This window comes from Anas acuta, chromosome 8, assembly GCF_963932015.1.
Source record: "Anas acuta chromosome 8, bAnaAcu1.1, whole genome shotgun sequence".
Lineage (NCBI taxonomy): Eukaryota > Metazoa > Chordata > Aves > Anseriformes > Anatidae > Anas > Anas acuta.
In genome coordinates, this window is record NC_088986.1 from 26,621,789 (window position 1) to 26,636,792 (window position 15,004).

The 15,004-nt window shown below is 36.9% G+C and overlaps 1 protein-coding gene across 4 annotated transcripts; it reads left to right on the forward strand.

The window, feature by feature from the left end:
• The first annotated feature begins 50 nt into the window (after nucleotides 1-50).
• Nucleotides 51-11,961, forward strand: FNDC7 (fibronectin type III domain containing 7). Of its 4 annotated transcripts, XM_068690269.1 has the most exons (13): nucleotides 51-726; nucleotides 1,200-1,218; nucleotides 1,855-2,112; nucleotides 3,883-4,137; nucleotides 4,881-5,141; nucleotides 5,656-5,913; nucleotides 7,020-7,274; nucleotides 7,991-8,248; nucleotides 8,650-8,904; nucleotides 9,649-9,903; nucleotides 10,461-10,721; nucleotides 11,376-11,405; nucleotides 11,879-11,961. In XM_068690269.1, exons 1-13 carry the CDS (start codon nucleotides 664-666, stop codon nucleotides 11,914-11,916), a joined length of 2,466 nt encoding a protein of 821 aa, XP_068546370.1. In that variant the 5' UTR covers nucleotides 51-663; the 3' UTR covers nucleotides 11,917-11,961. The 4 variants fall into 4 exon arrangements, with proteins under 4 accessions (XP_068546370.1, XP_068546369.1, XP_068546371.1 ...); XM_068690268.1 differs by lacking the exon at nucleotides 11,879-11,961 and having other exon boundaries at nucleotides 11,376-11,828; XM_068690270.1 differs by lacking the exons at nucleotides 1,855-2,112; nucleotides 11,879-11,961 and having other exon boundaries at nucleotides 11,376-11,828.
• The last annotated feature ends 3,043 nt before the right edge of the window (nucleotides 11,962-15,004 follow it).

Below are 15,004 nucleotides of genomic sequence, written 5' to 3' on the forward strand. Positions count from 1 at the left end.
GGAGCCCGCAGCCCGGCCCCTGGGGAAAGGGCTCCCCCGTAAAAACTTCCCCCAGACCCTCTGTAAAAAGTAATCCGACACAGCCCTGGCGGTTCACAACATGATCCCCTTTCTGAGCCTGTAAAATCAGCGATATGGAGTTTCAACTTGAAGTTGCAAAGGTCGTGTCGTTAAAAAAATCCCAGAAGGAGTTAGAAAAACTGAGAGGAAATGTCTGCTTCTCTTCGCACAGCACAAGGCCTGAGGGAGGCTAAAGCTTGTACAACATCTTTCCAGTCAAAGTATGACGAGGGGTTAATACCAGACTGAAAAAAGGTGCTTGTAAGTGGACAAAAGTAGCAACAGTGAACTAAACAGCAAATTCCTAATTTGTGTTGAGCTTAATTACTTCACGTATCATGTGTACTCAATACAGAAACTGTATCTTGAAGAAAGAAAAAAAAAAAAAAAAAAAAAAAAACAAAAAACACCTGCCTACCTGCCTGCCTAAAAGCTCCTTTCTGTGTGGGGCTGTCACAGAGGAGGGCCCAAGCTAAGGCAGCCTGCCCTCACCCCGCGAGTAAAGCTCCTCTGGCCACAGAGCTGCTGTGAAGTATTTCCAGTCATCGCAGGCATCGGCTTGAGCTCATCCAGATGTGAAGCCTGGAGCAAAGTTCTGTCACGATGTGCGGCTCAAAAAGTCGGTCATTAGTATTCCTTGGACTGGTTTGCAACAGCCTAGAAATGGTGAGTGTGACTGATTTTCTTTCAAATTATTTTCTAGAATGATACTGTGCTCTTTGTAAAGGCAAACTAAAAGCTAGAAGCTATTTGATAGAGACTATCCAACACCTGTTTCCACATTCATACTTTGTTACTGTTACCCTTATGCAAATATTTACAAGCGACTGGCTAGGTTTTGAAAATAAGGGTCAAACATAAAACAGTATTTTAGGGTCCTTTCAAAGTCTTTCAGCAACTGAACACTAACTCAACAGGCAGATTCAGAGAGGAAAATGAAGTAATACAATCTGCACATCTGTACCAAATCTCACTGGTTGCACAAACCATCTGCGCTTAAAGAATTGGAACAAATACATCACATCAGTAGCTTTGTGCTAAAAAGTTTTAAGCTGTTACTAGTACTATCAGGAGTTTTTTAATTTCCCAAGTAAGATATTTCACTTTGTATTTCTAATTTTTTACATCTTCCTTTTCAGGTTTTTTCATCTAGCACAGGTAAATCTTCAAAATGGCATTTTGTTTGTGCATGCTTATTTTTGAATGGGTCTGAAGAGAACAAACAAGTTTCTGATTTATAATAAGTACTGTTTTCACAGTTTTATAAACAAAAATGTTTTCAAGTTTGATTGAATTTCAAACAAAAAAATAAAAATCTATGTTGATATCTTTATAAACTTGAAATCTCATTTTGAAGAGCCCCAATTCTGTTGAACACTCACACAAAGATTCTCACAGGCCACTTATACCATGACATTGGTATTATCTCCTAAGCACTAAACATTTTTAATATTTTATGGCATTTTATACTTCTTACTATCTCACATTTTGTGCCAAGAGCACCTAGTATCTTAAGCATGCATACATGTGTTAACTAGATTAAAATATGAGGAATGCAAGACTACAAGGAATGCTTTCAGAATCGATTCATTCTCTAAGAAGGCTGATAGTACATGTTTCTGCATATACTGAACTGTTAGTCTTGTTAGAGCAAGAGTTAGATTTACTGATTTTCTTGCTAGAGTTAGATTTACTGAAATGTTTTTCTGATTGTGGTTGTTTTTCTTTCTTTCTTTCTTTCTGTTCTTTCTGTTTGTTTGTTTTTGTTTGTTTGATTGTTTGTTTTTTTTTTAGGTTTCTCTATGTCTATATATGATGTGACATCAAGAAGCATTTATCTCAGATGGCCCAAGTTTTCAGGAGCCTTTACCTACAGAATCACAGCTACAGCTGTGAATACTGTGGGCCATTCTTTACAGGCTCATTTCAGTGGTATTACATTTACAGGCACGCTAACTTCATTAATTCCCAATACTGTTTATGTTATACAAGCAGAAGCCATTGACATGAATGGAATTATTCTGGCTGAAACACAGATTATGCAGTCAACAGGTTAGTAAGAGAACCTACATGAAATATGATTTCCATTGACTTCTGTAGCACTGGAATTTCATCCCTGCTGTTTATTGTACCTGTAGGGAATAGCTGCCATTCCTGTTGAAGCCTTTTGTTGGTCCTCATACTGAGTTCAGTAGTAGCATGATTAGCTCATTTTCCCCTCTTCTTTTTTCATGTATGTTTCCCTAAACTGCCACACACAGCTCACTCAGACTGCAGCTTTCCAAATCATCTACTTTCTCATTACAAATGCTGATGTGAAGCTGGATACATTTTTTGGTACTAATGCTGATAAATTATATTTTTGTTTCATTTGCAAAAGGACTTGTAGCATAAAGTCATTGATGGATAATGCAGAATCTGCATAAACAAATTTCCTTTTTTATCTGAAATGTAATGTAAAACCGCTGAAATGTAATTGAGAAACATTCTGTTGAAATTTGTTTTTTAAAATACTTCAAAAATAAGGATCAAAATTAAAAAGTAGCAGTGTTTATCCCAATAAATATAAAACCCCTCTAGTGATAGATTAGTTATCCAAGAACAGATGTTAATGACTCACAGTCTATAATTTATTTCTGATATAAATCATATGCTATATATTGTCTACTTGACCTTTGGGCAAGCAACTCCCTTAGATTTTCATAAGGGTTTCCTGCACATATTTTTTAATGAGTTGCTTATGAAGATAATTTATTGTAAGGAAAAATAAGATCATAGTGCAGTAGCTGACAATTTGCCCAAAGACAGAGAAAGACACACCTGCAGATGTTCCATAGGTATCATGATACAGAATATATGTTACCATTTTTAAGAGGGGGCAAAAGAAGATGTATGCCTATAACTAAATGAGAAAATCCTTGGGTCTAAGAGTGCGGAGATAATGCTCAAGGGTTGTACACCTATGCCTAATATTTTCTGCCATCTCGGAAATCCCAAATTAGCTGCATTGCTACAAGTAATTTTGCCTCAAGGAGCATACTGATGTCCCCCATTTCAATAGTGATTTCAGGAGTACTAGAATATCTTAATTGGAAGATTAAAAATGATCTAGAATACCTGAAAATTACACGTTTTGTTAATGTTCATTTACATTTGTTTTAGACCTAGTGCAGAATCAGATATGTAACATCTTTCATATGAGATGAGGCTGAAAGAGTTGCAACCGTTCAGCTTTGAGAAGAAAAGGCTCAGGGAGGATCTCAGCAATGTGCATATATTTGCTTGATGGGAAAGAATGAGGGAACCAAACTTCTCAGAAGCACCCATAACAGGACAAGAGACAGTGGGCACAAATTCAGACACAAATTCCATATGAAGAGGAGAAAACAGTTTTATACTGTGAGGGTTGTCAAACACTGGAGAAAGTTGTCCAGAGAAGCTGTGGGAAAGACAAGCAGACCTGTATAAACCCTAGAAAAGCCACATCCTCCCAAACAGTACCTATCAATCTAATTGATGTAGTCTTTCACCCTTGAAAGACAAATGTGTGTCATACCAGTAGCAAGTCTCCTAAGAGTACCCAAATATTACACAGTTTTCAGTAGTCATTGTACTGCATGCACTGAAAAAAGTTTTATTTCCTGAAACAAAAGTAAATACACTGTACTATTTAACTTAGTTTAAATTGAATAATAAATTTAAAACATTAATAGAAGGTGTAGACCATTTGTTCTCATCAGTCTTTGTGCAATGTTCAGAGCACACTGTTTTAGAGGGCTAAGTACCCCGGTGTCAGCACATCTCCTGTTATTTCTGTTTTAGCTCCAGACATACCTGTTATCGATCAAGCTTACTCAAAACTTAGCAACAGTATCACAGTGGAATGGAGAGCGGTACCTGGAGCTACAAGTTATCTACTGTCTGCACAAGATGGAGATTCCTGCATTGAAACTACAGTCACAAATTCACCGGGTACAGTTATGGGATTGAAACCTGCCACCTCGTACAGAATCACTATCAGATCTATAAATGCAGGAGGAAAAAGCCAGCCTTCACCTTCCAGAAAAGCAAAAACAGGTGGACTTTATTTTTATTTCAAATTCTTTAATATTATACTATAAAGCACTCATGAAAGCATCCTAGCTTAAATATATATAGTATAACATACATATATATATGTATGTTATATATATATATATATGGAACATATATATATGTATGTTATATATATGTTCCATATATATATGGAACAAAGAAGAAACAGTGTAACCCAGAAATGTACCAGTACCACTTATTATAATTTTGTATTTTAAATTGTATTGAGCATACTCTCCTTGCAGTTTTTGAGGACTAGAATTTGTCTGTCTAACTTAATGAGCAGGACATGAGTCTGACTTGGTGGTTTGCTTTGTGACATTAAATTAAATGTTTAATAGAGAAGTTTTAATAGAGTCTGTATGAATATGCAGATTTTATTTTAACAAAAGACACATCTTGAGATAACAGAATTCATAAAAAAAAGTAAAAATAAGACAATGCAAAACTTAGATGATGGGAAATACAGTATCTTCTTAGTGATTTTCATTCTTCTGCACACACTACTTCCATACATTGTGTATGAGTTGCTTTCACTTTACAAAACCTGTTACATAATGGTTCTACCAAATCAGTTTCCTGATTTATTCTGTCAAATTTGCACTATTTTGTCTTCCTGCTGTTGTTTTAATAATTTGTTGATTTTGTATATTCATCTGGAATTTGGACCTTCCAAACAGTATTACTAGCTAACTGCAAGCTGAATTGATGTTCTTTCTCAACAGTCCTGGCTGCTCCAGTTCTGTCTGTTAGTTCCCCGAGCTGTGACTCCATTGCAGTGAGCTGGAAAGCTGTGTATATGGCAGCTGGATTCTCTGTGTCCCTGATGAGATCAGATGGTTTGGGCAGAATGCTGAAGCAGAACACCACCAATACTTCCTTTGTATTTACAAATTTAGATCCAGGAACTCTCTATACTATCAAGGCATATGCCTGGAATGCCAATGGGCTTCCTGGAGATGATTTCACATACAACCAAAGAACAAGTAAGAAATTTTATTTTCTAAAACTAAGTAAGCATTAAAAAAAAAAAAGGATATACAAAGAAGTGTTTGTGTGTGTATGACTTGACTGTGTTATGTTTTTCAAAGATATATTGGGTAGATTTTCAGAACATGTAAATCTTAGCCCATCTCAAACTTCCTGGAAACCAGATGGTGTGGCTATGTCTAATGAGTATTACTGAGGCAAACATGCCATTAACTACCACTGAAGATTTACAGGCCTAGGTAAGGATTACACAAGCTTAAACTGTTTGGGGGATTTTTCTAACTGTGAACAGCAAGTGTTCAAATAAGGCAAGGAATTTCAACAGAAAGCTTTATGTCAGTGTACAAATAGAATCATTTATTTAGAAAATTATGTTGCAACTTTACTATGAACAAAGGTAAGGTGTGCACCACAAAAAATTGTACTTCATTTGCAAGTTCTGAAAAACTTCATGTCTGTAGGCCATACGCAAAGTTGTACTTACAATTATTCCTAACTGATATGCCATAGGTCCTCAGGCGCCAGTGGATGTTCAAGTAGTTTTCAATAGCGGTGCTTTAAGAGCTGTTGTTTCTTGGATGCCAGCAGAAGGAGCTCTAACTTACACTGTGACAGCCTCCAGTGGACTCCTGAAACTGAAGTGTAACACATCTTCTGCCTCCTGCGTGGTACTGCCACTCCAGTGTGGATCTGAATATTCTGTTTTTGTCACAGCACATAATGATGCTGGATCCAGTAAACCTACTGATGCAGTAAGCTTAAAAACTAGTATGTGAATCACTGATTCTTACATAGCTTATGGCATTTTAACATACATTTCTTTAACTTCAAATGCTAGTCCGATACAATTCATGATTCTCAAATAGTTGTTTCTGCTTCTGAACTCTGCACATGAACTATACCATATACTTTTGTACTAAGGGGATAATAGCCTAAATTTTCTTCATATTTCCGTGAGAAACTTGCATCAGTATATATATTGTTAGATGAAACAATAAGCCTGCATTTTCCTCCTCCCAGAAGTACTTGTTCTAAAGTCAATTTTCTGAGTGTAAAACTAATCTAAGGTATAACAGATCTGCCCAAATAGATTGGGAAAAGTCTGTGAGGAAATAGCATGGAGAAGTGGCTTTAGGCTGAGAACTGCTCTAGGCTAGATTTAGTTGCAACTTAGAAAGCAGGTTAACAAATAATCACTCCCAGCTAAATGGTGCTGTGAAACTGAATTCAGATAGTCACAGGCTGTTTGCAGGTTGCAGCTTTGTCAGTACAAAAGATTGCTAGTCTCAGCTACTTAGCACCACTGCCATGTCAGAGATTTGTGCTTCCTGATCTGTTAGATGAATGGCTCACATAAACAAAACCTAAACCATTTTTGTTATGTGCTACCTTAAGGACAGAGCTTTATTTACTGATTTATTTAATGTTACTTGTCTCATTCTGACCTCTCACTGTATCAATTAGAGATCACCCATGTGAGCAACTCAGAAGTAGTTCTAATGGGATGAAAGCCTTTAGCAAGAGACACTTTTAAGCTGTTGGCTGTAATCTTCTCAACCAACATTGCTTCAATTAGATCATTTATGTTCTAGTAGCAGCAAGCTATACTTTTTGAACCAGGAGAGGAAAGCAGGTCTCTTTTATGTAAGGGATAAAGGTAAGATCTGTTTTTTTCTGTAAAAATCATACTCACTTTTCATCTAAATGTAAGAAGCATCCTCTGTAAAGAGGTATGAGTTGCTTTTTTTGATCAAGACAATGATAAATGTTCAAGCTGAGTAGGATAATTCTGTATATTCCTATATTCCTGATTTTACTTTTTTTTCCATAAAGTATAACTTTAAAATATTTTGATGACAATTTTTTTTTTTCAGTCCCTTGTGCCCCAGGAAATATATCAATTGAAGAGGATGAACCTGGCAACTTGTTGGTATCATGGTCTAGTGTCAATTTTGGCCATTATTATGTGGTTTTTGTGAAGAGCGATGATGGCTTGGAAGTGCACTGCAATACATCACATACTCAATGCCATTTCCAATCAGACTGCGGTTTCACCTACTTCATTAGTGTCTTTGCATACAACAAGGCAGGGCAGAGTCCTTTAGGCAATGTATTCAATTACACCACTGGTAAGTATTAATATATTCTTGCAAATTCATTTTGGATCCGTTAACTGTATTTATGATAGAGCTGACTGGACTTTTCGTTTGTTTGGTTTTGGTTTTTGCGAGATAATGACTTGAACAGTTTTTATTCAATTTGGGGACAAAACACACAGAAGTTGGCAGAGAAAAATAACCACTTCACATTGAAGTTGATTTTAACTTAACTTAACTACTCAAATGCAACATACTTACAAACTGGAAGATAGCTTTACGTTCTACAAACATTAGACAGGAATGTATGAACAACACACAGTCCTGGGATGACATTTGAATTGTAGCCCTGGATTTTTTTCTGTTGCCTTGAGAAGGATGTACAAAAGTGTTAAACTTCTTTAGAGATGGTTTTCATATTTGGAAAACTAAAAATAACAATTCAAATGTGAAGAACATTGTTGGAGTTACTTTAATGTTACTAGAGTTACTTGGAATTTTAAATCAAGGACATACATAATTCTGTGTATATATAAATATGTGTTGCATTAGAATGCCCTCCATTAAAGGAGGGATATGGAAGTAATTCAAAAAGTAAGTCTGGAATTAATGGTTTTCAATTTGCACAAAATAAAACACTTCTAGAGGTTTAAGATATGAATCACAGAGGTAAACAACACAACACTGTTCAGTTTAATGCCTGGTCTCTGTTCCTGCTGAAGTTTCCACCTCTTTCTTGCCTCTCCTAGCACCTTGCTGCCCCAGTGACTTCCACGCTGTGCTGGTGACAAGTGACACTGTGGAGGTGACCTGGGCTCCTGTCCGCGGTGCTGAACTGTACGAGACAAAAGCTGCTGAGGGGAGTAGCGCTGTGCTCTGCAACGACACCGCCACGGCCTGCACCTTGTCTGCTCTGCGCTGCAACACCCTCTACAACATCACTGTTTACTCATTCAGCGAGGCCAGGGGCAGCAACACATCATGCACATCTAAATACGTGGCAACAGGTATTATGATCTTTCTGATTTTCCTTTCGAAATAATTAGGCTGCAGTGATTAATGGATGAAAAGAATTAATAGAGGGAGTGCTAAGGTACTATAACTAACCCAAATGAAAAAGCCTGCTGGAAATATTTAAAAGTAATTGGGGACCTTAAAAGGGGTTGGACTGAAAGCTACTCAATGCTCCGAGTTTTTGAACCTCAGATGTACAATTCGTCTGTTTCTCTATGCAAAATACTTACATTGCTCTTTCTCTCACAAGTTCCAATTTCTCACCAGAATCAACTCTTTAAGGATTATATACTTCTCAGTAGTTTGTCAGTTCTCACTGGAAGGTAATTTTTATGTGTAACTGATTTAGTATGCATAAACACTATTTAATAGCTGTTAATGTGAAACTTTTCAGCTCCCTGCAGTCCTGAAATTAAAAATATCTCAAAGGAGGCTCTTTCTGTAGTCACTGTGCATTGGCAGTCTAACAATGAAGAAGCTACATATACTGTAACTGCACGAGGAGACGCTGGACTTTGGCATTGCACAAGCTCTGGAAACTCCTGTACCCTAGTTAATCTTCCCTGTGGATCTGCTTTCTCTGTTAGTGCTATAGCAACGTCACCCACTGGACAGAGCTTACCCAGCTACAGCGTTCCTTTAGAGACAGGTAAGTGGGAATTGTAAAATATTTAGCATCTTGACATTAAAATACTTCTACTTTGTTTATATTTTAACTTTTTTAATTACCACATGTGTAAATTATATTTTCTGTTGCTGGATGTCTTCTGCTTAAATGTGTGTGAGAGAGAGAAAGAGAAGGGCATTTGACTGATACTGAGAAACACGAGTGCAATCAGTTATCATTTGTCACAGCTAACTACTATAGTAACATCATCCACTAATATAGTGCATAAACTCCTTGTCAACATTTTGACTTTTAATACTGCCAGGAGAAGCAATAAGGCGGTGTCCATCCCAACAACTAGAATAGTCTGAAGAACAGATTAAAACGCATCTTACCACCCTTCCTGCTATTAATTTGTTAACACGGTTTTGTCCTGTATTGTTTGCCCACATAATTCCCAGGCACAGTTGTGGGATAAATGTAGGCCAGTGTCAATTTTTAGCAGGCAGTTTGTCTGTTAACAGTCATTTTATTTTGTAGAGGAGGAAAACTTAAATAGAGACAGAGCTAGACTGAGTCATATGACTTGACGGGTAGAGATGGACCCTGCTTAAACAAACTATAGGTACAGCCTGAGATTGTTTTTCACTATGCTAATACTTGCTTGAAAAGTATGCAAGCTTTCATTCCTTCACTCTTCAAAATGTAATACCGTAGTAGCAATGCCTTAATTATTTCCGTTCTACAAGTAAAAAGCAGAAAACATTTTTTTTTCCCCTTTTTAAGCTCCTTGTTGCCCTAACGACCTGACACTGACTCAAGTGACACAGTCTGTAACAAACATCAGCTGGTCTGCTGGGATGGGTGCTCAGACATACATAACATTGCTGGAGTCTTCCAAAGGATGGGCAAAGTGTCACACTCTCCAAAACTACTGTCTCCTGGGATGCATCGCATGTGGCACCAGCTATACAGTATCACTGAGAGCAATCAGTGAAACTGGTTTGACATCCAGTTGCACGTATCAAGGATACTCTTCCAGTACGTAAATAATAAAAGCAATTGGGAAGACCTAATATACAACTTGGCGTAGCGTTCCTCTCGTACAAATAGTGAAGCTGAAATTCAACAAATAGTCAATACACTTGCAGTTCCCTCTTTTACATAAATGCACTTTGGATTGATTTCACATATCATTCAACCCCTGTTCTTTTAACTGTTATCAGGGGCTATATAAGTAAGTTTCAATAACAACATTCCAGAACCAAATATTTAATTATGCTACAGCATAATTAAAATCTGGAGTCCACAAAAGGATCCTTACCTTTCTAGGTAGCCCTAGAGCCTCCAAGAGACAGGCAAGAGCAACAATATTCCCATGTATAGAACAAGTACCGAATTCCAGCTTTATAATATATTAGAGTCTGATAGAACATTTTCATCCCTATTCAATATTATTCTGGCTTTCTGCTAAATGTTAATTGCTCATTGAAATGCTGGTATTTAGTGGGGTAGTAATCATATCACATGGTATAAATTCACTATAAAGTATTGTGGATTTACAAGTAAGGTTATTGATATATTGAATATCCTATTAGGTGCTTGCTGTCCTTCTGGAGTGAAGCTGTACAGAATTGGCAACAACGGTATCCGGGTGTACTGGCGAGCTTCTGCAGAAGCAAAAAGCTACAATACTGATTTACATGGTTCAAAAGGCAATTTCACCTGTACTCCTAGCTCTGGGCAAAGTTACTGTGATATCACTGAGATACCTTGTGGAGACGTCTACACAGTGGTAGTATCTCCAGTTACCGATAAGGAGCCAAAGCTGACTTTTTGTCCTAAGAAAATATATTCAGGTAAAACTTAATTGAACAATATATTTCTGTCAATACATGCTAGATTGTTAAAATGTAATCAGAAGTTATGTGAGTAAAGTTATGTGAGTAAAGGTAGCACAACCCAGAACTTTTCTATTTTAATGTTGACTCCAGAGTAACTTTTATGAGTGCTATCACGCAGCATCTGTGACTGGAGCTTCACAGGGACATTTTGGGATTAATGCAAGAAAAAAGTTGTTTGTCTCAATGTATTTCTTGCATAAGGATCACTAGCACTTATCTACACAGATGCTTCTCAACTGGATCATTTCTCTGCATAGTGAATGCAGAGAAGTTCAGTTTCAGCTGGCATAGTAGTGGTTAGACTACAGAAGCAAGTAAAAGAGGATTTTAATTGATTTGTCTTATGCTGTTATTGTTTGTGGAAAAAAAAATTATGAACTTTTATGAACCACTCTTAACAGGATAGGAGGTATTACACATAAAAATTGTAGTAGTAATAGTTGCAGTAATCTCTTTGGGATTCCTTTCCCAGGACATAAATTTAAACTATTGTAACTACAGTTGTCTGATGAAAATGCACAGTTGAATAACATGAACTACATTGTACAGCCTACTGTTTTCCAGTTTACATCCTCATCTAACATCCATACTGCTTTCATATCATTTCAGTAACCTGTTCTGGAAGCTCTGTTGGAATGGGTAAGAACAAACAGCACATTCATTCCAAATTCATGATGTTTGCAAAGCTAATTAACACTGTTACACCAAATAAGTTGCAAATAAGTTACATTGGATAGTTAAGGCTTAGTGTTATGCAGGGTTGTCTCACCACTATCTTGTAACGCATTATTTAAAAAAATCTTGTTACCTACATTATTGACTTTATGGTATCATGCCATTCTACCCCATCACATGACATCTACTGTTTATCTAATAGTACATAACAAAAGGCAAGCTTTTGTAGCATAGCCATATCCAATTACAGATTGAACTAGGTCACTACTCTGGCTATGATGTACCTGAATCTATTCTACCTTATTTTGCAAGTGCTTCAGAGTAGTCTTGTGCTTCATTTCTCTACAAAAAAATGCTGAAAACAGTTTCAAAAGCTTTTCCCTAGACAGTTGCTTTACTCTAATTGAAGTCACCTTAATTTCTGAATTCTGTTACAGTGATTTATAGAGGAAAGAACAATGCAGAACATGTCTAGATGGACAATGTGGTTCAGACAGGGAGGTAAGTTCTAAGAGTCCTAAGATTAGGATGTTTGCTTTTTTCAGCTGCTTAAATCTTCGGGACTGAAGGGCTAAACTGCATTCATTCTATATAAGTTATTTGTTAAAATCCATCTTATATACCTCATGTTGCCTACTCCTACTACCAATACTCATTTGTCCTCTCCTACAGTAACCCATCTTCAGCTTCCTTAAGCCTTTTCTATTGATTTTATAATCCCCCATCAGAGGAACCCTACACCAAAGACAAACAAATCAAGCTACTCTCCAGTACTCAATTGCGTTCTTTCTCCCATCCAAAACTACTCAATCTCCCACAAAGTACTCGTTTTCTGGGCAAGTTATTGTCCTTGTCTCAAGGATGTTCTCAAAAGGATGGTGAGAAGTCACTGCCGGCTTTTTTCTTCCCCAGGGTTGATAATTTCCTCTCCTCTGCTCTCCAAGAGCTACCTTGGATATTAAGGATGTTGCTAACACCATCCTCCCTATTGCTCTTTCCCTGAAGCTGGAAAGATGACATCTATGCTTAATTGCAACAGTCACAGCTGCTTCAGGATGGGGAGGAGGGAAGCTGAACACCTAGCTCTATCTGAAATCTAATCCAGAACACTGAATTTCAGCCCTAAATGAGATCATTTTTAAATGCGGATGAATGCAGATAGTGATATTGGTTACCGTGAACTGTAATTTTCCCTGTACAGCAATCAGTTTTAGAAGCTGTTCCAAAAAGCTGTTACCAATCACTAGGGGCATTCTAGACCTAATATACCACTGAAGTACTGAAAGCCAAAAGAAAGAGTAAAATTTAACTTTTTTTTTTTTAAAGAAAAAACAAGTTTAGGTGCTCTCAAAACTATTCTAACACAATCTAAGTATGCTATTTAATTTTAATTAAAAGAGTAAGTTTCCTCTTTATAATTTTGAGGTGACTCATGAGGGTAAACAACAACCTCTTCAATCCATATTCTGCTTTGTAGCTAACTAACAAATGCCATTTACTAACATTGTTAGCTTTTTTTCTTTTTCCCAAGGCAGAACTTTTTTCATACTCCACTGTGGTTACTTTTCCAGCCAACATAGCAAATATGATAAAAACATGTTCAAGAGTTCCAGTTATACATGAAATTATGAAAAGGTATTTTACAAATGTCTTCAGAAAATTATGGAAATAAGGTTACCGAAGTCAAGAGGTTTGTTTGGAACACTTTTCAGGTTATAAATGCCATGCATTGTGAAGTTTCCTTTCTTTGCAAACCACAGTTGTACTGGTTCCGTCACAGGTTCTGCTCTCTTACACAAAACCATCTCATAGGAATCTGACACTTGAGCATAGATGTCACAAGAAATCACATTGCTTCTTAGAAAATGCTTTGCATTGACTGTCAATCAAGTCCTTCAGAAAAGAAAGCCTAAAACTGCCCTGCATTATTTAACAGTTGAAATTTCTTATTTGTTAGGGAGAAAAAGTTTTGTTCAGTTTACCTGTTATAAAAACACATTTTGCAACAGTATTTGATAAGTGACTGGATTTTCAAAAGTCTAAGGCAGTCTCTTTTGGAATCATCTTAAATTTAGACCACAGCTTTCCTCCTTTCATGTAAAGAATCCTGATACTTTTGTTCTCTCACTTCCATCAAGGAAGTGTTCAAGCATGTAGCAGTCAGTGGAAGTCATCTAATTCTTTTAGCTTCTCCTTAGGATTTCCTGATGCTTTGTATACTGTTTTTATTATGAGTCTACTGTGACATTCAGCTTTAAATACAAAAACTACAAGCTCAGTAATATTTCAGCAACATATGAAAACAGGTGCACACAAGTACTCCCACAGAATGCAATCTGGTGTATAGCCCTGCCGTTCAGATTACTTTTTCCAATACAGAGACAATCAAAATACCATTCTCAACATGTTCAGAATTCAGAGATGCACAAGTAATTTTTTTTTTTTTTTTTATTTACACCCATTCCCTGCATAGTTGTGTGGCAATAGATGGATGTAAATCGTTGGGGTCACAAAGCCTTCATCCTTACTTAAAGGATGCCAGTTTACTACCTCTTAGTATCTGAAATAATGTTCAGCTAATTAGGTAATATCTTCAAAAGGAAAGAAATGTAATTAAGTATTTTATTTCTTAAATTAGTATCGTTAGTCCAGATAAGTACTTACCTTTGAAGCTACAGGAAATTTCCAAGACATATTTGGCTTCAAGAGAAATGATTACATAGGTGTGTCAATATGATCAAACACTATGGACACACGGTAAAACCTTGGAAACTTCAAGTTCACAGTGTTAGACTTGTTGCACCTTTAACCTCAGAACAGAGTAATTGAACAGGCTCTTGTCAGGACAAAGCTCTGTAACCATGCCTCCTGGGAGAAATGAAGTTTTACAGAACTTTCTCCAACAACCAGGAGACAAATCAGTGCTGCAGCTTGTACTGCTAGCTACCACATCAGACCTATCAGCGCTCCACAGATCTTACTGTTTCTGATCAGAGCTGTTGTGGAAGTTCTTTGGATCTGTTCCTTCAGGTTTCAAGGACAGTAGCACAAATTAAAATAGCATCAGAAAGACAAAAAGAATTTAAGAGCCCCTGTATCCAAACCCAAGAGCTGTAAGATACTAAATCCCAATAATTTAAGACAGGTGTCTTGGTTTAAATGATTTTCACATTTTGGTCAGTCACAAATACTGCGCTATCCCCTACACTGCTAGCTCAAGTACGCTATACAGATAAATCAGGTCCAAGAGTCAAAAAGTCCTATTTATTGAAAAAAGGCAAAGTCTTCAAATTATTGCATTTGTAAGAGACACTGGCATGGGCTGGCCTTTGCACAAGCTGTATCAAAATGTTCACTATTGTCATTACAGTAAGACAGCTCTATCCACTTCAAGGAGATAGTTTCTCATGTATCTGGAGTTTGTCTGCAAATAAACCAATCCTTCATCGTAACTCCAAGCAATGGGAAAAGAGAAGCACTGAAGACAACTTGAAATCAGTAATTAATTTTCCCTGGCATAATGAACACTGGCCTTACAGCTGCTCTGCCACAAAACATACTTA